Source organism: Sminthopsis crassicaudata, chromosome 1 (assembly GCF_048593235.1).
Source record: "Sminthopsis crassicaudata isolate SCR6 chromosome 1, ASM4859323v1, whole genome shotgun sequence".
Taxonomy (NCBI): domain Eukaryota; kingdom Metazoa; phylum Chordata; class Mammalia; order Dasyuromorphia; family Dasyuridae; genus Sminthopsis; species Sminthopsis crassicaudata.
The window spans coordinates 609,054,914-609,079,170 of NC_133617.1; the positions used below are offsets into that span (position 1 = coordinate 609,054,914).

General features: G+C 32.8%; 1 protein-coding gene across 1 annotated transcript in view; it reads right to left on the reverse strand.

Moving 5' to 3' along the window:
* Positions 1-24,257, reverse strand: part of ITGA2 (integrin subunit alpha 2) — a 148,418-nt gene that overhangs the window by 63,081 nt on the left and 61,080 nt on the right. Inside the window, exons 5-11 of the mRNA XM_074282541.1 lie at positions 21,210-21,324; positions 20,902-21,029; positions 16,487-16,635; positions 9,041-9,191; positions 6,150-6,315; positions 3,143-3,219; positions 1,373-1,511 (exon numbers count right to left, since the gene is read on the reverse strand). Coding sequence (XP_074138642.1) covers positions 1,373-1,511; positions 3,143-3,219; positions 6,150-6,315; positions 9,041-9,191; positions 16,487-16,635; positions 20,902-21,029; positions 21,210-21,324 — 925 coding nt within the window. The remainder of the gene's footprint in view (positions 1-1,372; positions 1,512-3,142; positions 3,220-6,149; positions 6,316-9,040; positions 9,192-16,486; positions 16,636-20,901; positions 21,030-21,209; positions 21,325-24,257) is intronic.

Below are 24,257 nucleotides of genomic sequence, written 5' to 3' on the forward strand. Positions count from 1 at the left end.
AGGAGCCAATAAGTAACATACACTTATAACCCTGATATTCTAACAGCATCTTAAAATTTTAGGTTTCCATAACAATATGCCAGGACATCTAGGTGATTCAATGGATTGAATATCAAATCTGGAATCAGGAAGACCCAAGTTCAACTCAACTAGCTATGTGACCCTGGGCAAGTCACTTAACCTTATTTGTCTCAGTTTCCTCATCTATAAAATGTACTAGAGAGAGAAATAGCAAAGCACTAAAGTATCTCTGCCCAAAAACTACATCCCAAAATGGGCTCATGAAGAACTAAACATGACTGAAAACAACTGAATAACAAGATAGTATTTCATTATCTTATAGGGAGGTACAGCCTAGAAGACTTAGATTTACATAGTTTCTTATATAGACTGGTTGTGTTTAACCAGAGATGTTGTGAAGTTCAAATGAATGGATATAAAGGACTTTGTGAATTTTATAGATGTGTATTATTATTATTATTATTATTAATTATTATCTAGCCTATAGTCACTAAATCTCTAGTTTGGTGATAACTTCATTCCAAAAGCCTTTTACTGCACTCCTCCTAAGCTCCAGAAAGATATATGGAGCAATGCAGGGATTTGCTGGTAAATGTTTAACAACTGGACTGAGGATTATGTAATATATTTTAATTTTAATCTTCATTATTAACACTTTTGTAAGTCCAGATAATCAACAAAAAATAAATTATGTCCTGACTTGTAGTGACTTTCTGAAGTGTAAGTGCTCACAATGAAAATTGAATCATTTGATCCCAAGCAAGTTGGAGCAGACTATAGCACACTCCTGTGAGTGATGTGAGCAAGTTAATTAACCTCTCTTTGTACACTAAGCAAATATTTGACATTCTAAGTTGCAGAATAGTTGTCAATCACCATTTGTAGAGGGAGTTTCCTCGCTAGGTTTCCAAAAGGATTAATATCCTCCCCACCATTATGCCCTATTCTCTCAATTTTTTAATAATCTAACATAATGCCAAACTGATAGATATCAATAAAGATAAATTGATTCAAAAATAAAGATGACACATAATTAGAAACTTAATATGTAGGGCAATGAGTTAATTTAGGAAAATTTTCATGGAGGAGCAAGTCAAAATGGTGGAACATTTAGCAGGTGAAATAGCTAGGTAAAGAGTAACAAGAGGGGCATCTAGGTGGTACAATGGATAAAGCACCAGCCCACAAGTTAGGAGGAACTAAGTTCAATTCTGGCCTCAGACACTTAACGCTTCCTAGCTGTATGACCCAGGGCAAATCACTTAATTCCAATTGCTTCAGAAAAAAAAATAACAAGAAAACAACTTCATGAAACTCAGATGTTCTGGAGCTAAATAATGCTATATCTTACCTAAATATGAACTGTGATTTCTATCTTGCAGAACTTTTTCAAATGCTTGTCTAGAGAAGATGGAATATCCATGGGGTATCTGTTGCACAACTGTTCCACTCCAGGCATATGCCCCAACTGCACCCAGTGTCAGAATACCCTTTAAATGATTATAAATGAAGATTATTAATAAACTTCACTTTTGAAACACAGGTTAGGTGAATTATTAGGCTAAACTATATATGAATTCAACAGAAAATGTTTAACTTAAAACAAATGGCTATAGTTAGAGAATGAACAAGCCTAAACATTCTTGTTAAAGGCAAGCCAAGTTATATGAAACTTTTAATATACATGATCAAGTTTTATGGAGCAGCCAAACCTATTACATAAGTTCACAATAACGAGCTATTCCCTAATAGACACTCCCTCCATTCATCAAGGTTTTGTTCCAACATTCTCTTGGAATACAGAATTCTGCAAATATAGAATCCCCATGAATAAGTTGAGTAGGAGCGCTGGATGTTAAATCTTAGATTTCACATGATCAAAAAAGTATAGTTGGCAAATATGGCAAAGGTATGAGAGTCTTACTATCTCACCTATCTTTTTAGTAGATCACTTTCTTAACTGGTCTTTGACCTATTGTGTCCAACACCTCTCCTTTTCTATACTAAATGAAGCCATCAAAGATATCTCCAATTGTGATATCCTATCTAATAAATATAGAAATAGAATATCATGGGTTATGAGGAGAGGGTTTAGGTAGTCACATACACACTGTCAATGTTGCAAACCATGAATTTATAATTATTAAATGGTGAAATTTTATGTGCTACATTTTAAAGCTGAACATCTCTCATTTTAATCTTAAAAATAAATATAAAATCTAGAAATATATTATTCTGGTTCCTCAAACAAATAACTAGGAAAATCAGCAGTACCATTCTAAGAGAGTAAACTAGAATAAGTAGGATGAGATGTGGAACTGTTGGCTCATTCTTCCTTCAGAAACAACTGTTATTTTGACCTGATAATAGGTTCCTTTTGGATGTTCTGTGTCACAGATATTATACAGTGACTCCTATCATTTTCCCTTTCCTCTAGCCCCATCTAACTATGGAAAGATGGGATATGAATAAACTAAGTATACAAGAACTGTTACCAAGGCCAAATACTGTAGTGCTAAGACTTTAATACTAACAGTGATATCTACCCTGCTGAACTCTTTCAAAGATTTAACTAAGTAAAGACCTGTGGAGCAAAAAATAAGGAATAACTGGAGTGCCCTGAGCTCTAAGATCAACACTACCAGCTGGAGCATGTTTTAATTTGTTGTTAACTCTTGGCCTTTTCAAAATCATTTCAACTTTATGGCTTAGAAAAACAGTTTAAAGAATTAGAACTTGATGACATTGATAGCTAGACTTTATGTTTTAATGTGTTTTCCCGATTAAGTATTTATTAGATGATACCAATTTGTTTCATAGGAAGTTCCAATTACTTGAATGAAAATAATACGTATGCTCTAAAGTGCTCAAGTTATTTTCACATATATAATATTTTTATTTCACAGAAATTTGTGATGGGAAAAGGGGAAAGTCATTATTATATCCCACATTTAATAGGTGGCAATAGAGCAAATTAATTATAAAAGATGTAGAAATCCAAAACATCCTTTATTGTAGATTGGTGAATCCATGATGAAAATGATAAAATTGACTACAAAATTTTAAACAAAACAAATAAACCAACCAGAAGTCTGAAATAGAGGTCTTCTAATATACTTACATTTTTAGGAGAGTAATCTGCACTGAACCCAACTTGTGACATTTCCATCTGAAAGTTGTCACCTCCTTGAACAGTACCTGAGAAATTAATAAGTTTTTTTTTAAATGATATTTATGTCATCAAATTGGAACACAATTTACAATGGGGGGAGGGGAGAGAACCAGTAATTTCATCTAGGTAAAGAATTCCTTAAGAAGTGAAACTTCCTTTCACCTGTGCAAATTCATCTGTTGCCTGGAGCACTGAGAGAATGAGTAATATGCCCATGATCACACAGCAAATTTGTATGAGGACTTGAACCCAAGGCTTCTGTCTCCAAGATTTGACTCTTCCCTTTTCATTAAATCATATTATTTTGCTTAAGTTTTATATTCACCAAAAACATGAGAAATTTCTAGATTTTTGAATTAGTAAGATGACTGAAATTCCCCATTAAAATACAAGAAAAAAAACATCTTTGAATTACTGGAGATACATGAGTGCTGATTTAGCTTTGCTAAATTTGTTGCATCTAAAATGGAATTCTTGGTTTCAAGGGCAACTCAACAAAGATAAAAAATGATGAAAAGCAAAATCATTATTATTGTCATTTATTACTTCAAGACATGGGTAGGAAAGTTCCAACTTTCCAGTTATAGAATAGTTTGTTTAGACATTTTTCAATTGTGTTTGACTCTTCATAATCCTGTTGAGGTTTTCTTGGCCAAAGATGCTGGAGTAGTTTGCCATTTCCTTCTCCAGTTCATTTTATAAAGAAGAAAACTGAGGCAAATGGAGGTCAGTGATTTGCCCAGGGTCACACAGCCAGTAAATATCTGAACCCAGATCTGAATTCACAAAGATAAATTTTTCTGTTTCTATGCCCACCTCTTCTTATCACAACATATTTCCTACAAATTAAATTTAGACCATTTCTTGTACAAAAGTCATTACTGTTGTATTCTAATTATGTCTTTTATATATTTCTTCATTAATCTTTGGATCATCTACAATTTAGATTCTTCAGAGAGTTCACATTAGAATTCTTTGAAGTGTTCAGTAAAATTCTTATTCACATACCTTCACTGAAAGAATACTAATGTTATATACTAATATAGATGTCTGTTTTAGGGAACAAGTTGGGATCACTGAAAATGTGAAATCATACTTTAAAAGTTATCCAGATTCTTCAATTCTGGGCTCAGTTTACTGTCAGTATGCAAGGCTTGTCTGAGATGTGTGTTCTAATAGACTCATTTAATTCTGGGTCCAGTTTGTTGTCAATCTACAAGGCTTGGAAATAAGATCAATGTTCTGATACTTAGTGAAATTACTATCTATCTGTACCTTATAATCTAGACAAAAATCATTCTTCATCCATTAAGTTTTTCCTATGTAGACTATTAGCCAACTGTTTTAAGTTGTTTTTGAGCTTGTTAAGGAAGTTGTATGGCATTCTGGGACTTGATACAATCAGCATAACTTCTGCAAACAGGAGCACATGAAGAAATTCACAACTTAAAAGGTATTCCGTTTTCCTCTAATTTTACTCAGTATCCTTCCTGAGACAAAAATGAACATCTTTGAAGAGTATACACTTCACTGTTGTCTATCTCATTTAATGATAATCAAAAAACTGCTGCATGAACTACCTCTGTGGTTTGTAATACTAAGAAATCTTGTATGATCTTAACATATACACAGGAGACATCTGGTGACAGGACAGCCTTAAACAATATTATGCTTTGTTATAATTAATGAACAAAAACAAGAATTTTATATAGTTTCCATCATTTCAGCAATTGTGTGGTGTTAAGGATGTGGTCTGGTATAAGAAACTATTTGTGGAAACCTGCCTATTCTCTTCTCATATTTTCATTAAATATACCCACTACTGATGATCAATCTCATATAGATTTTTATAGAGATGAGAAAGTAGACTTTGCAAAAGTTAAATCTTTGAATCCCAATCTAAAACAATTTATCATTGTTATATACTTAATCATAATCCATTGTACAGCTTATCTAAAATATGTCAAACTCCATAATAAAATGTACTGTTCTGGATTGGAAGCAATTTATATAGTATGAGTCTACTTAATTTTTAATCCTATAAATTTATGGTAGATGGTAAAGAGTAGTGCCCTAGAAAGCCCACCAATGCAAATAATTCCTAAACTATTTCTATGTACCTTTGGAATTTATCTTTTAATTGTCACCTCCATCATTTTAAGAGACTTAACACTGACTTAGTGAATAGTAACATCACACATCAGTTTGAAGTAAAGGAAAGACAGAGAGAAGTAAATTTTTACAGAAAGCTAGATAGCTTATTGGTTAGAGAGGTGAACTGGGAATCAGGTTAGCTGTATGACCCTAGGCAAATGAGTGTCTTGTTTAAAGTAGAAATAATAATAGCACCTACCTAACAGGGTTTGATTTTTATTGGACTTTTTTTTTGAGGGGGGTGGGGTTTGAATCAGGTGAGAGATTATGTATAAAGTACTTTGTGCTAGATAAATGCCAGCTATTATTGCTTTCATTGATACTCTAGTATTCAGAATTTGGCAGTTAGTTGTCTGAATAGAGAATTAGGAAGATCTGGGTTTAAATCTGTTTTCAGACCCTGCACAAATTACTTAACCATGTTTGGCCTAGTTTCCTCATCTGTAAAAATGAACTGGAGACGTTAATGGCATACCACTCTAATATATTTTGGGGAAAAAAAACAAAACAAAACATTTCAAATGAAATCACAAGGCATTGAACACAGATGAAAAAATCTAAACTCAATAATTTAAAATCTGCCTTGGATAAACATGAAATTAAGAGCTGACTGTACAAAATTAAACAGATTTCATTTGTCTTCCCTATGTACTTTCTAGGGGCCCCAAAAATAACCATTGAAAAGAAGTGCTCTAATTACTACCGATCTGAATGTCTTCACTGCCTGAAACTTTAACAGAATGGATATGATGTGGTTAACCTTGAAATTGTACTGATATGATTTTTGGAAGAATCACCATACCTTCAATGCTGAAAATACGCTCGCCCAATGTCCCAGCCTTTTCCAAGAGTGCATCTTCATTAGAAACATTAAAAAAGTATCTCTCTGTTGGAGTACTAGCAATTGCTTTGATTTCTTTTATCAAATTTTTTGTGTCAAGTGCATTTCTATTTAAATATCCAAGGACCTAGATAAAAGTTTGAGGGAAAAACAGGAAGTTGTGATCTATGAATTCCAAATTTCCTCTACACACTTTTTGACATTCCTCAGTAGATAAGTGAATCAAATCATATGGCTAGGTCCTCACCACCCTCTGCCCCCCTGACAGTAACAAAACTTAGGAAAGAACAGAGATATATTATCAAGGAACTTTGGTAGATAAATGATCTGCTCTTTGGTTTTTACCATCTATACTTCCAATGTTAAACAAGAGAGCTCCTGGGTCTCAAACTACAGAATGGATAGAGCAATTTTCTGCTTATTAAGTAACCATGACTATTTCTTTACTTTAAAGGCTTGAAGCTCTTTATACATATTAGTTCTCAAAAGCAGTAAATGTAGGGCAAGAATTATTACCCCTCCACTTTGCAAATCTGAAAAACAAGGTAAAGAGAAGACCATTTATTTGTATACAATCATAAACCAAATAAATAGATGCTCACTAAGTCTCACAATCCTTTACCAAAATGGACATTAAGATATTCAAAGCACTTAAGTAATTATCAAATATGAAAACATAAAACAAAACTAAAGTAAAAGGATAAAGCATATGATACTGAATAAAATGAAAAAATTATACTTAACTTGGTATATGATGTTCCATAATCACATGTACATAAACAAAAACAAAGCCAAGAGTATCCTGTCCCCTTTTCCCTTACTCCAAACTCTTCTAAAGTAGTTTATAAGCAATATAAATACATGATTCTCTATCTCCCACCTCCATGCCTTTGAAATAGCTGTCTCCCTTGGCTATAATGTACTATCTCCTTTTCTTTCTGCCTCATAGAATCCTATCTGCTCTCAGGACTTGGATGAACAACTACTTTCTCCAAAATGCCTTTCCAGAATTCTAAAATTTTTAGTGTTCTACATACTTGATTACTTTGAATTTAACTACCTTACAGTTATTAGGTAGTTAGATGATGCAGTAGATACAGTGGCAGACCTGGAGTAAGGAAGATTCTTTGGGAGTTCAAATCTGGCTTCAGGTAATTATCTGTGTGACCTTAGGCAAGTCACTTAACACAATTTACCTCAGTGTCCTCATCTGTAAAATGAGCTAGAGATAGAGATGATAAACCAATCGAGTATCTGTGCCAAGAAAACCCCAAATAGGATCATAAAGAATTTGACAACTAAAAAATGACTGAATACCAATGCCTTAATTTTACAATTATTTTGTGTTATTCACTGTTAGATTTCAAATATCTGACTTAAAAATGACTCAAGCTTATATCTATTTCTAATTGCTAAAGTCCTAATTAAGCCCCTTCCTTGTCAAAGTCTTGTATTAACCCTATAAAGTTTGGGTAGTCTCCCTCCCGCCCTACTGGAGCTCTGCTATTTATTACAAGAAAGAACAACAAAGGAAGCCCAAACACACATTCCCATAGGACAATATTAAAATATATGATTGGTTTACTTAGTATTTAATTTCAATTGTATTATGGTTTAGCTAGGATTTTGTGACCTGGCCTGAAAATATACTTTCCTATAATAACATTGTTTCTAACAAATATATATGTATATATGTGTGTATGTGTGTATATATATATATATATATACATATATATATATATGTATGTATGTGTGTGTATATATATGTATGTATGTGTGTATATATATATATCTTTAAATAACCAACTTGCAAAGGAACTTCATGACTGCCTATAGCAGTCTTTTTTAAGTTTTAAACTTGTTTAATTTTTTAATTTTAAAGTTTTAAATATAATATTTTGTTTTCCATAATTACATGTTAAAATAACATTAAGTTTTGTTTCAAATTCTATCCTTCCCCCTCCCTGAGATGGTAAGCCATTCAACATAAGTTATATATGAGCAATCATGTAAAATATTTCCATTTTAACCGAAAGACAAAAAAAAAAAAAAAAAAAGATGTGAGAGAAACAAACAGAGGGAAGGGGAAGAGAAAGATTATAAGATTACATGTTTCAGTCTGTATTCAGACAATGTCACATTTTTCTCTGGAGGCAGATGGCATTTGTTATCATGAGTCCTTTGGTATTGTTTTAGATCACTGTAAGTCATAAATAATTCTTTGTTGTACAATACTGCTATCATTGTACACAATGCTCTCCAGGTTGTGCTCACTTCACTTTGCATCAATTCATGTAAATCTTTTCATGTTTTTCTAAAACCATCATGTTTGTCATATAACAATAATATTTCATCACAAACAGATATTGCAGCTTGTTTAGCCATTTCCCAACTGAGGGGCATTCTCTCAATTTCCAATTCTTATTGTGGTACAAACAGATCTTTTTCCTTTTTAAAAAATGTCTTTTGGGATATAGATTTAGCAATGCTGAATTAACAGATATGTACAGTTTATAGTTCTTTGGGCATAGTTCCAAGCTGATGTCCAGAATGGCTGAATCACTTCCCAACTAAGGAACATTTATTAAGAAAGAATGTTAAAAAGGTATAATCCTACACACTGATGCTGAAAAAAATGGTAAATGGGAAGGACAACGGCGGTTTTAATGTTTATTCAATGTTATTGGAATAGAAAGACTTTTGAAAAAAAAAAACTTGTTAATCCTGTGAATAAGTAATGTTGAAATACCAGTGTTTTTTCTAAAAGAATTTAAAAATCAACTATAATGTTCAGTGTTAAAGAAAGATCAAAGATTTTCAGAGTTGAAGAGGACATTTTTAAAGTTACTTACTGCTATGCCAAATCTAAGTATGTTGTCATCATTGCATTGATCGATAACATTTTTCAGCATAGAGCCATCATGAGATTCACCATCTGTCACAACCACCATAACTTTGGTAGCACTTGGTCGTCCACCAGAGGCTTCAGAATAAGCAAATTCTCTGGAATATCAAAACATGAAAAAGACAGTCAAAAAGTTAAGTATAATACTTGATTCCTATTACATGAGTATCCTGAAACATGATAACTTTTTCTTTCCAAGAGCAGTACTATATGTCCACATGTTTTCTGTTAATATATGTAGAAAAATGAAAAGGTAGATTATTTTCATGAGCTATTTATCTTCTTAGAAAGTAGGGTACAGTGGAACAAACAATGGCCTAGGAGTCAGGAGATATGGGGTCAATCTACCTTTGACATTAACTCTTTGACAGTCAACAGATCACTTAAAATTCTCTGAGCCTCAGTTTCCACATCTGTAAAATGAACCTAACACTTGTACTACCTATCTCATTGTTATTAAACTCATGAATTGATTCAAATGCTAATATTATTCTATAATCATAATTTTTTTCAAAAATGACACTAAGTTAATTTATATGCATGACAAGCTAAAAGCATTTTTCACACAATATTCCTTATAATTATATTCTTACAAGTAGTATTAGTTCTTAAAAATCCAAGAAATATTCATTTTATGCTCAATACCTAGTTAAAAACAATACATATAAAAGATGCTCAAGAAATTAACTTTATTCATCCATGAGAAAAATCATACTTCTGATAGCAAATGTCAGAAATGACCTTTATAAATACATCCTGCTGCAGTAATGCCACAGGAATTTGATCAACTTTCAGTCTTTTATGGAATTTTTGTATGCCTGTTTCCATATTAATCTAAAGGATGAAGAAGAAAGGTCTCTTATGGATCTTGCATCCAAAACATGTCACCAACATAAAATGGGTAAAAACCAGTTTAGTAAAGTCACTTTAACATTTGATATGACTTTCCTTCTTTAACATAAAGCTTCTTTGAACAAAGGGAACAAGACGAGAAATTTAGTCCTAAAGATAGGTAAGAATAAGGAAGGCACTACTTTGGTCCTAGATAAAGTTAACTTTTTTAATGAGTACAGAGAGAAATCAAGTTAATAAAATATGGAACTTTATCAAAACAATTTTCATCATCTTTCTAAACAGAGTCTTTATTTGATTAAAAACAGCCTTCCTTAGAAATGCAATTGGCTATGCTAGAGGGAAAAAACAAAAATATTCAATAATATTTTACATCTATTTTTAAAAATAATTAATTTCTTTTAGAAAGGTTTAAAGATGAAATATTTATTTTTCTCTAGAAATTTTATTTACAATATTGGCAAAGAAATTTTGCTTCTAGAATGTATCTTATGCCAAATGTTTTGTCATTTCTTTCTGAAATATAAGCCATTTTATAATAGAGATTGATGTTTCATCTCTCCTTATATGGCACATAGTGCTTTACACATTGCACTGTTTAATTTTGGGGGTGGACCTGTGATAATTAGCATAGAAAACTCAACATAGAGAATGTTCTTTCACTATTTAATTCCCTTGAACTTGACTTATAGGGAGGTAACACAGGAATGCAGGTGATAAGTAACCTGATTGTATTGCTACATAAGTCTATTTCTTATAAGCCTTGGCTTCTTTAAAATTCAGTTCAACCACTTAGTTTTTCCAGGAGGCCCTTCTGGTCTCCCCAGTACTGGGGAAATTTTACAAAACTAAAGTGGAAAAAAAGTAGAGAGACAAAGTCAAACTTAAAAAAAGATTCAACCAAGAGAGGAATCTATATTATATGTCAGTCATATTAATATTATTTTAGATAAATGTGTATATGTGTACATATATCTTATATATTTATGTATGCATATGTGTCTGTCTATGTTGTGCAGGTATATGCATAAATATATTCATTGAATGTAGCCTTTTTGGGAGATATAAAGGGTAGGTATGGGAGAAAAAGTAAAGTGAAAAGTAGACAGAAGAGAACAAAAGAATAACCTACAAAGAAGCAGAGAAAAGATGGACAGTCATGAATATGTCTTCTTTTATTATGCGTGTTTTCTTGAAATGGAAATTTGTTGCCATATATTTTGAATACTCCCTAATGTTCTACTGGGCATATGACTATGGTTTGATTGCTTTCTTTTTCTCTCTTTTTCTAATTTTTTTTCTTATTTAGCATTAAAATTTAAAATAAATAAATAAGCTTTTAAAAATTGAAATAGTTGAATTGTAAGCTTCTTGAAAATATGACCTATCTTATTTATATAAATATTCTTTATTGATTATAGAAAAATTATAAATAGGAGATGCTTAGGAAGCATTTTTTTAAATAAAAGAATGAATGGTTGCACCAACTGACAAAGCATGACATTGCAACTTCATTTGTTTATTTATTTTGTCCAGACCTGTGATTTCCACTTGTGGGGAATTCCCTTGTGTGGAAATCCCCTTTTACTCCCTTCCTCCCTGAGTTCTCCCATCTCCAGGAATCAATGCTTGTCTATAACAATCTGTAAATTTTCAGTCTTAAAGAAAAATCTGGAAGACTAAGAGGTTAAGAAACTTGTCCACTTAAATCCAAGAGAAATAGAATATTTGCATATGCCTTCTTTATTATAAGGTTAATCCTATCTCCCTGTGATTTTATTAAATATACTAAATGCACAGACAAAAAGGAGAATGAGATACACAAATCTGAAGGAAATGAATATGAAGTCAGATGATCACTAGACAGTAGAATATTATCTAATTTGATGATGAATAAGACTAAGAAGCTAATGATAAGTATTTACTAAATGCTTGCTATGTGCCAGGCATATAAACTAAACATAAACTAGAAAGAAAGGCAAAGGCAAAAGACATTCCCTTCTCTCAAAGAATTCAGTCTAATGAAACAGACAATGTGAAAACAACTACATATGGACAAAATAAATACAGGATAAAATGGAGATAATCATCAGAGGAAGGACACAGGCTTTATGAGGAATCATAGAAGATGAAATTTTACCTGGGCTATGAAGGAAGCTGGGAAACAGATAAAAAGAGGGATCTTCCAAACATGGGGAAAGGACAGTGAAAATGCCCAGAGTATAGAGATGGAGGGTCTTGTTCTAGGAACAAGGAGGCCAATGTTACTGTATCACAGAGTATGTGGCAGGGTGTAAGATTTAAGAGAGGCCAAGTTGCAAAGGAAGGAAGGAAAGGGATGAGCATTTATGAATAAATTATGTGCCAAATATCATTTAAATGCTTTTCCAAATATTATTTCCCTTGATCTTCACAACATATGGGAGACAGATGCTATTATTATAATATTTGAAGAAACTGAGGCAAATAAGTGCCTAGGTTCACAAACTAAGTTATTGAGGTGAGATTTGAATTCAGATCTTTGTGACTCTAGGCTCAGAGCTCCATCAAATATGTACCTAGATAATGATTTTAAATATACAAACAAAAAACATTTTATGATTGATCCTGAATAATAGGCAGCCACAGTAGTAGGAGAGTGATATGATCAGATCTGTACTTTAGGAAGATTACTTTGGTAGTTTTTTGAGGAATAAATCAGAAAGGTTAAAGATAAAACAGGGAGACCAACTAGTAGGCTACTCCAACAGTCCAGGTGCAAGATGATGAGAGATATTACTTAGGACGAGATTATGAAAAGGTTACAAAAGTGTTCCTAATACTTTAGTACTCACTATGCTACAAAGAAGAAACTTCCACTCCAAATTTTAAACTCAATCAATTATACTTACTGATATATAACTATAATTTTATAATGAAAGTCATTTGCGGGTGGAAGGATGAAGAAAACATTCCTATTAGAGAAATTTGCTTGACAAAATACTTTTCTGTAACATGTTCTCTAAAATGAGAGATATTGGTCTAACTGGATATTTGATAAACAGAGTTTAAGAAGACATTCAAGAATATACTATGTATATGAAAAGAATTACTTAAACCATAATGCTATTGTTAATGAAAAGAATTCTTTCCGTGAATACATTTTAGATATACCTTTAAGCTTTCTAATCTCAAATTTGGCAGAGAGTTCATTTACAAGCAATGCAAGTATTTTCAATTGGATTCCAATTCTCTTCATAAATTTTGGAATGCATTTTGGTATATGTGGCCATAAAAGCATGGTATTGTATTTTCTGCATATTTTTTTAAACACCAGATTTTACCCATATACAGTCCAAAATTGTTTTCCTCTTTTTAGCAATAATAATATTGTCTGTCTGCCTGTCTGTCTGTCTGTCTATCTATCTACCTACCTATCTACTTATCTATTTATTTTTTGCTGATGCAATTGAGGATAAGTGATTTGCCCAGGGTCACACAGCTAGGAAGTATTAAGTGTCTGAGACCAGATCTGAACTCAGAGCCTCCTGACTTCAGGGGTGGTGTTCTATCTACTGTGGCACCTACCTGCCCCAACAAAAACATACATAAGAAATATGAAGAAAGGGAAGCTACATTCACTCAATATGCGTCATGATAGCTGATATGCCCATTTGTCCATATTTAGTCTCATTACCTGTCCCTAGAAATAGTCAGTATAGATAGTATGAGGCCAAATTGTTACATTTTATGACATTTTCTGCTTCCTTGTAGCAGAGGCCATATAAGCAAACCCAAGAAGAATTCATTATTAGTGATGTCAGAAAGCAAGAAGATAAAGATAACCCATGGCCTCAAGGACTCCTCCTGGCAAATCTGGGTGGACACAAAGAGATGCCCAAAGAAATCTGTACCTGTTTTCCAGTCCACAAGCTACTGACTCTAAAAACCATCATTCCTATTTTCTATTTTTTATTTGTTTGGTAAAAAGTTAAAACAGATATTTTGTCTCTGGCAAAGAAGACAGGGGTTATCAGGTAAGTTGGAGAAAAACTAACAAAAGTCCAATTTCAAGGAAATCAAAGGAGAAGAAAATGTTAAGGAAGAGAAGCATTTATTAAGCATCTCCGTGCTAAGCTCTGTGCAAAGCATTTTATAAATATTATCTCATCTGGTCTTCACAACAACATTTTATAGTTGGGGAAACTGAAGCAGACAGAAATTAAGTGACTTGCCTACGATCACTCAGATAGAAAGGATCTAATGCCAAATTTAAACTCAGATCCTCCTGAATGCATTGCCAATTTTCTATTTACTAATACTACTACTATTGAAGTTCCTAGATCCAAGTCTTATTTTCAGTACTTACTAGCTATGTGACTGTGCCCAAGTAATTTTCTCATTCTAAGTTTCAGCTTCTAAGTCTATAAAATGGGAATACTTAGATTAGCAAAAGCCATCTTAAGAGTTTCTGTGGAAAAAAATTACATAATTATGTTATTATTTCAAGGCAAGAATTATCAATAATGTTGATTGCCACAAAAAGATCAAGAAAGAGGATTAATTTTAAAAGACCTCTAACTTTCACTATTTGGAGTTTACCAGTGACATTCAAGAATGAAGTTTCCTACAGAAGCTATCCTAGAGACTGAAAGTTCTACTCCAAAGAAGTTTTTGTTTCAGTAGCTAAAAAGTGAAGGTGCTAGAGAAATAGGATAAATCAATGGGGATGACTTTTTCCCAGAAGTGTGGTTATAAAAAGAAGGTAAAAAAATAGGATTGTAATTTCAAACTTTAGATTGGAGTAAAGAGGGATAGCATACCTTGAAAGGATTTGGAATAGAGTGGAAAAAGAGACAAGTGAAAAAAAAAGAAAGTGAGGATAATTACCTAGAATGGGATATAGAGACTGAATGACTCTTGGGGGTGACTGAAAGTGTCACTGAAATGACTGCTGATGAGAGTCCAAATAGGACAGGAAAGTAAATGAAGCTAAAAAGATAATGGATCAGGAGAAGGCAACTGAATAGAAAGGGGAAAATATATTTCCTGGCTAAAGAGCATCACCGGATGGACATGGAAAGGCACAAGGCTGTCAGAGAATGAAATTCATTAAGTCCAAGGTAGTAGAGATGGATGGCTATGGGACCTGAAAAGATCAAGAATTTGTCAGTCTGGGATATCAGAAGGGTTTTATATATAGGTATTAACAAAAATTTGTGCAATTTATAGATATTTGATGAATTCTAAAGCACTTTACAACTAGCAACAATAATGATAATCCCCAAGAGTAGTAAATTAATAGATGTTAGTCAAAATAAAAACCTTGAGTTGATCGTAGAATCAAAGCAGTGACCCTGATAAATTACCTCTTTATATCACTAGATGACAGAACCTAGTCTATCTTTAATCAGATAGTGGAAAATATCTAATTATAAGTTAGCTTTTCCTCCTGTAGTTTTAATTATACTATTCATAGCCCTTTCAATTTTAATAAGTCCCTTGAATAGAACATTTTTAAAAGAATCCATTAAATCTCTAAATGTATTCATACAACTAGTTTCTCATACTGTGGACGCTACATTCTCCTCAGCAAGTCTACTTCAATATATTACTTTATGCAACGAAGGGTAAAATACTTATATTCTAATTTTCCTTTACTTATTTTCCATTTCTAAGATTTTCTTGCTTTTTTGCCTTGTCTAAAAACTGTTTCTGAATATCAATCAATCAAATTAACCAATAAATATTTATTTGGTACCTACTATGTGCCAGACAGTGTGATAATTCTATTGCCAAAAAAGTGCTAAATAGGAATATAAAAAGATATAAAAGAAAATCCTTGCTCTCAAGGAGTTTACTAACAGGGGAGTCAACATGCAAACAAATATATATATATATATGAATTGTATATAGGACAAATAGGAAAGCATTGAAATTAAAAGAGTTAAGGAAGGCTTCTTGTACAAGGTGGGATTTTAAAGGGAATTTAAAGGAAACCAGGAAGATCAGTAGTTAATGTGGATGGAAAAGAATGTTTCAGGCATGGGGGATGGCTAGAGAAATTGTTTGGAACTGAGAGGTGGAGTTTCTTATTTATGGAATAGACAGTAGGGCATGTCACTTGATGGAAGATGATGTGGAAATCAGGAGTAAGAAGACTGAAAAGGTAAAAGAGGTTTAGCTTATGAAGGAAGTAAAATGAAAGCAGACATTTTAACTTGCTCCAGGAGGTAATAGAGAAGTTTTTTGAGGGGAGGGAGATAAGGGGGAGAGGTTATAACATGATCAGACTAGTGTTTTAGGAAAATCACTTTAATGGTTGAACGGAAGATGGACTGGAGTAGGAAAAACCCATCAGCAGGCTATTGCAATAATCAAGGCATAGAGATGATGAGGACCTGTACCAATGTGGTGGATGTGTCAGAGGAGGAGAGGAGGCATATCCCAGAGATACTGCAAAAAAAAAAATTAGCAGGCCTTGTCAGTAGCTTGCATATGGTGGAAGCAGCGGGGATAGAGGGACATGGAGATATAGTGAGGAATCCAGGATGACTCCTACCTTGCATATTGAATTGCTTTGAAAGTATTAGTGAGATCTCCACCATGTTGGGTTGTTTGGGATGTTGCTTTAACCATTTCTTCTTTTGTTTTAAAAGTACTCATGTTGAAGACAACTCGTGGGTTATTTCCATATTGAATTAATCCCACCTTGAAAAAAACAGAAAGCATATTAAAAGAAGAGAAAAATGGAAGTTTTGCTAAATTATTACTCTTGGGAAATACAAAAAGGATTAATACTGGTACTTAGATAGAGTCTGGACCTTTGCTTTTATTGGGATAGGAAACTATCAGGAGAGGAAACTCTTTCCCTCAATGTTGGTCATCACCTTTTCTGCAACTTAAGCTTAGATAGTAGTCTAGAACATTGAAAAATTAAGTGACTAACCTAAGGTCACCCAATCAGTATATATCAAGGTGGGTTTTGAACTTGGGCCTTCAACTGCCTCTCTAAAATATCAGTTAACTTAATGTATGGTTTATTTTAAACAAAGATTTCTTTTAGTTTGTTAGTACATTGAAGGAATGTTTTGCCTGGGAAAGTTAAAAGCTTTGCTTATATATAATGAAATAAGAGAAAATGCAAAAAAAAAAGACTTCTAAAATTATTGTGGTATATGAATATACGTATATGTGTGTATAATTCTAAATATTTATATATATATATGTGTATGTGTATATGCATATGTGTATGTATGTATATATATATATATATATATATACACACACACACACATACATGTGTATATATAAAAGTATATCTCTACTCAATGGTCGCCTTCTTGGGGGAGAGGAAGAGGAAAAGCAAGAGGGAAAAAAGAATAAAATAAAAAGTTTACAATAGAGAACAAAAGAAAATCTACAAGGAGGCAAAGAAAAGATGGACAACTCTGAATACATTGTATAGTATTTATTATATAAGCTTTTTTTGAAAAGGAAATTTATTGTGTTATATTTTGAATCCTCTCTTATGTTCTGCTATGCACATGGCAAAGTTTCCCCCCTTTTTCTATTGTGTATTTAAATTTTGAATAAATAATAAAAATGAAAATGAAAAAAATAAAATTCTTGTAAACATGGGATGGCTCAAAAAAAAAGCCTTTTTATTATGGCAACAAATCTGAGTAGATATCTGTATCTATATATACATACATATACATATAAACATATAGATAACAATCTTATACAACATCATAAAAGGCATGGCTATGAATCAGTAAATAGATCTGCTCATTAAACCACAGAAAATGAAAAAGCAAAGCTTCTTACCAAAATTTGACTGATATGTCAAATGAAAGGATGTTATTATGTTACATATATATATATATACATACATACATATATATATGTATGTATTACATATTATATATAAATTATATTAACAAAAATGATGGATACTGTGGTACAGAAAACTCAATAGTTAGTAAGAGTTCCTATCAAGATTTGCCTATTACACAGTCATATCAGTCATATCTGACTTTTTGTGGCCCCATTTGGGTTTTCTTGGCAAAGATATTGGAGTAGTTGGCCACTTTCTTCGTCAGCTCATTTTACAGAGAAGAAATTGAGGCAAACTGGGTTAAGTGACTTGCCAGAGTCACATAACTCTGAGGTCAAGGTCTTCCTGACTCCAGGCTTATACTGTGCCACTAAGTTGCCCAATATCGAGAACTCCCGATTGAAATTCAATAAATGTGCATCATTTAAAGAATATTATGTGAGATATATAGGAGAGGAAGGAGTTAATGGGAGGATAAGAACTTTAGACATAAAGTAGACATTGTCTACTCTCATGAAAAGGTAATAAGAATATATCGTACATAGATATTATACAAACATGTATGTGTATATTGTTATATATACATATTATATGTACGTTATACAAACTGTTATCTGGTAAGTTTACTAGAGAAGGTATAAACAAAATTTTCTTTGTGAGGCAGAAATAAACATTTATTTAAGTGTCTATTATGTGCCAGGCATGGTGCCAAGTATTTTACAAAAATCTCATTTGATAATGAAAACAAATATCATTACTAACTGTGGAAGAACCAGGAAGTCTTCTACAAAGATGTCAGGCATTTGTTTGATTTTAAAGTCAGTTATAGAATTTCAGTGGGATATATTTATAGGCTGGACTAAGGAAAGGAAAGGTTGAGGGGAACAGAATAGAGCTATTCTGCTTAGTGTATATAAAGGTGCTGAAACAAAAAAAAATAGGGTTTGACAAATAATCTAGTCTGGATAAAGCTTAGAATGAATGGAAGAGAACAGCATGAGAGAAATCCAGAAAGTTAAGGTTGTGAAAGCTAGGGTTAAGACTATAGTTAATCAATGACATCTTCTGAGTAGAAAAGTGTTATGACCATGTAGATACCAAAATATCTTGGACTGGGTGAGAGTAAAGATAGGAAGACTTATTAGGAGATTATTGAAATAGTTAAGATAAATGATGTTACAACATCTACTACTAGTGGGCTCAGCTGGCACAATACATTTACTAGCTGTGTGGCCCTAGGCTAGTCACCTAACCCTGTTTGCCTCAGTTTCTTCATCATTTATGTCGGTTCCCATATTTGAAATCTTGGAGTTATCTTTGGTTTCTTGGTGATCATATCTAAACAATTGCTAAGTTATATCAATTTTAATATATCTTTACTATCACATTACTATAATTTCTTGAATCTACCAAAAATTCTCTTTCCTCTATTAGTATGGCCACCACCAGCATTAGTTTTCTTGGCACAGATAATAGGGGAAAGGGAGCTTTTGATGGATTCAAGAAATCATAGTAACATGATAGCAATTCCTCAATAGAAAAAGAATAAAACATAAGGAAAAAAGTTTTTTATGGAGAGATAATGAGTGTGTTTTGGATTTATTGGCTTTGCGATTCCAGTCAACCATTTACGTAGGGATGAATATCTGTAGGCAATTATAATTACAAGTCTGGGTTTCAAAAGAGAATCAGGCTAGAGATATAGATTTGGCCATCATTTATACAGAGGGGAGAGCTAAAGCCATGGGAGTGAATGAGAGTGCCAAAGAAAACATGAAAGAGAACCAGGACCCAGATTCTTGGAAGTAGATAGTATAGATTATAAACTATAGAATCTCAAAAGTCAGAAGGAAAGAGATTTTGTTGAAGGAGAGGGAAATAAAATACACCAAATGCTACAGAGAGGTCAACGAGACTAAATTCTGAGTACACATTCAGTAGACTTAATGATTTGGAGATTAATAGCAATCTTCAAGAAATCCATCTTAGTAGAGTGGTAGTAATGGAAGCCAGGTTACAAGGGTCCAAGGAAAGAGTAACTGAGAAGGAAATACAAGCATTAGGTACAGACAGTTTTTCCAAACTATTCATTAATGAATAAAAAGAAAATTGAAACAACAGTTGAGTAGAGCAAGGATCAGTGGGAGTCTTTTAGTAATAAGCAGAGCTGGATAAATTTAAGATAGGAAGAATCTTGTAACAAGGGTGAAATTGGAAATATGTGAAAGGGGGGGTCGTGAAAGAAAAAAAAGAAAAAGGGGAGAGGCTAGAAACAAATAAGTAGACTTACTTTGAGCAGGAATAGAAATTGTTCATTGTTTGAGACAGGAGAAAAACAGAAGAGAGTAGGCTATATGTTGAGAAATTATTGGAAGACAAAGAGAATGAGGATACTCCCTTCCCCAGGTTGGTAATTATTATGGCTGAAGACCATGAAAGTATGGGGTTGAGAGGCTTAAGAAAAAAGAAAAAGCTTTAGAATAACAGCTCTCATTTAAAGAGTATTTTAAGATTTATAATATACTTTACAACAGCAATTATAATAACTAACTGTAGCACTTTAAAGTTTGTAAAATACTTTATCAATGTCATTTCGTTTTATTTTTACAACCCTGGGAGATAGGTTCTATTATTATTCTTATTTTTCAAATGAGTAAACTGAGGCAGATGAAATTTAAGTGACTTACCCAGGACAACATAAAGTAATATAATAATATCATATTAAGCAAATCATATAAAAACATAGTAATCAAATAAAGGACTCGAATTTAGATTTTCTTGATTACAGGTCTGACATTCTGTTTACTGTACCACACAGCTATCCCATACGTTGTCTCATTTGCTATTCACAAAACTCTGAATTTGATACTTTTAAGAGTCCCTTTTTACAAGAACAAAATTAAGATTCAGAAAACTTAGGTGTTTTTTCCCTGGACCATGCAGTCATTAAATATCTGAGGCTCAAGTCTTTCCTGATCCCAAGTCCTTCACCTGAAACAGTATGTCACGCTGCCTCATGAAAGAGTTACTATAGCAAATCAATTTGCTCAACAGCTGGCAAAGGTTTTGCTGATGCTATGATTTCAGAAGACCTATTCAACACAGATGGTTAACAATCTTATTATTAAAATCCTTACCTGGGTCTTGTCAGGACCTATATCCAGGCCTTGCACAAATTTGACCAAAAAATTTTTTACTGCACTCCAGGGATAAATGCTGTTTGATTCATCACATACAACCACAACATCAATGAAGGATGGGCAGGCTAAAACAGGAAAGGAAACTAGAGTTATGCTGGATGGAGCGCAGATTTGCAGAACCAGAGCAAAGTCGTAGATTTCACAAAGATATTATACTTAAAAAAGGAGGATAAATTTAAAATATGTTCTTTGCCCTCCTTTAAACTTGATTCATTGTCCCCAAGAATTGTGCCTGAATGACTTACACTGAACTGCAGGTGAAAAACTCTTGAGGAGCTGAAAACTGGGACTAACATCAGAACAGATGCCAGGTGCATAATATTGATTTCCACACTGCTGGGCCCACAGAGGTCCACATGTCTTTAAAGGAATAAAAAATATATAGATATTAAAAATACTGAAAAACGTATCATTTCTTCTCTCTCAACACAAAAATCACTTTTTTTTTCATTTATGAATTGCTACAGGCTCAAAGACTAGATAGCCAGAACTTTAAAAATCCTCAATGCAACAAATCATTCATCACAAAGTAAATAAGAAAAACATGTATAAGAAAAAAAAACTAAAGATTTACTCCATTTTCTTGGTTTTAAGTTCCCTGGGATACTGAGCTAAGGGAAATCAGATAGGCCCAAGAGCCGAAATGGAAAGGAATATGTCACCTTCTATGATAAAATTCCACTTTTCATTTGATACTCTTCCTGGATCAAGAAGCCACTCCCAGGATATGCTCACCACTTTTAAACTCACCACCATGCTGCTAACTCAAGTCTTGATTGCATTGCCTCTCTCAGCCTCCTCTGCCCTCTTGTGTATATAGGGCAGAAACTGAACTCTTATTCATTCCACTTTGCATTTTACTCTGTCTGGTTTCATCTTCATAGAACAAGAGGCTTCTCCATTCTGGACACCTCCCAGTATGTCCCCCAACCTTTTCTGCCACCCCAAATTACTGCTCTTTCTTATTCCTTCACTCTTACCCTATTTACTGCAATTATTCCCATAGAGTTCTTTCCAAGCTCTAATCCCATTCTCTGTGAAGTCTTTAGATTAAAAGGATACCTGACTAAATCATGATGAAATCCCAAAATTTATATGCAACAACTTAGAGAAAGCCTAATTTAGTTGGTTATGTTTGAAAAAGAGAAGCATAATGAAGAACCATATCTCTGACCTGGCTATAACTCTGGGAATTGCTACTTCTCAGAGTTTTAAGACAATTATCTATGGTTAAGTAGCAGAACAGTAGCTGATCTTGATTGGTTGAAAGTTTACTCACTGAGAATTCTCTAAACCAATAAATTAATGAATTTGGACCTTCCCCCAGGTCGCAGCAAAAAAAAAAATATTCCTGTTAAAAGGCGAGATCAACAAAGAGAAAAAAAAAAAACCCATAAGAAAGCTCTTAAGCTAAATGTAAAAGTATAGGTTGAGACTATTAAATAAAAATTGACAAAAAGAGTTGGGATTCTTATAAACAGTGATATGGAAGAAAGTGGAATTATTGGAACCAGTTTTCCTGTTGGTGGCCAAAGGATGACCAATGAAAGAAAAGAGGAAACAGCTGTCTTAACATTTCAGGCTCTATTTATGAGATATACTTTTCCTCTTTAAAATTGGCTTACTGGGCTAAGTACATTGGGAAAGCATTCATTTTCAAAACCATTAAATTACTTATAAAATTGTTAATCATGTTTCTTCCTATATCACTTCTAAACTGTTCAAGAATTCTACAGAATTCTCTAACCAAAAAAAAGCAAAACCCAGAAATGGTTGATTCCTTAGTGGATTAAATATATAAAAATTATTTGACAATAGATATCCTTTCTTCTTAGAAGAAATGAGATACAGCATTGAAGAGATCAAATTAGGAGATGCCAATTAAGAATATAAAAAATATTAATCTTTAATACTAAAACTTAAAAATCAAATCTGATGACTAGCAGTTTTTTCCACATAAATTTTAAGAATACTTTAAAGATCATAACTTCTTAAGTATTTAAGGAAATAGTTTCTGTACTGGTTGTTTAACACACTATCTTATTTGTCCCCTATTTTTGTAGTTGCCAATTCAACCCTTCCATGCATTGTTCCTCAACAGGAAGTATAAATTACAAATACAAATCTATGAGGCAGATTAAATTAAATTAAAATACTTTAAATTCTAATACATTCCTATTTGTGAACAAATTATTAAGACAATGATGAAGGTAGTGAAGACTCCAAAATATCAAAAACCACAAAAAATTATTGAAGCATGTCTTTCAGAGATTCATAAACAGAAGTATCATTCATGTTTACCAATTTCATATTTTATACCTTAACTAATGATATAAAACTATCCATCTCCAAATGGAGAAATGGTGGATTTGAAGTATAGATTGAAATCTATTTTTTCCTTGTTTTTTCTCTGAGAATGTGGCTAATGTAGAAATGTTTTGCATGATTGCACATGTATGAAAGGTATTCTATTTCTTGATTTCTCAATAAGTGAGGAAGGGATGACAGTAGAGGAAAAGTATAGAACAAGAAATAAAATTTTAAAAATATATAGTTTATACCTTATCTCAATGGTAACTGGAACATAGTACCAAATAATTATTTTTGGTCCTATGCAATATATAGCTACAACTTGAGCTCAAGAGGAGTCATAAAACACAATAATCTGAATAATAATAAAATACTCTCTGATAATGTTACTGGTTTCAAAGCTGGTGAGTATCTATTACACATGAAGTAAATTTCAAATAAAAAATTATAGGAAGTGAATTGTCAAGGCTAAGTAACAATATCTGTCATTTGGATATTAAAGAAGGAAGGAAATAAAGGTTCATTAATTGCCTACTATGTGCAAGGCATGTTGCTAAGCACTTTACAAGGTGTGGTTCTAAACATTTTACTCTGCAAGGCAAACACTGTTATGATTCCCATTTTACAAAAGAGAAAAATGAGGCAGGCTGATATAGCTAGCTAAACATTTGAGGCCAAATTCAATAATTTCTGACCCTTTGCAAAATACCCTATCCTCTGTACTACTTAACTGGCTTAAAATAACATATGGAGTTTGAAGGTGAGAACTGTAACAGGTCTTTGAGATCATCTGTTTGGACTTACTAATTTTACAGATGAAGGAGCTGAGTTTCTGGAAGATTGAGAAATTTACCTAAGGTCACAAAGGAGCAGGAGTCCAATCTAAGACTCCAAACTCCAAGCCCAGGTTTTGTTTTGATTTTTCCCTTTCTATACAATGCCTCCTCCTTTCTTTCCTTAAGAACAGAATGAATTAAAAATAA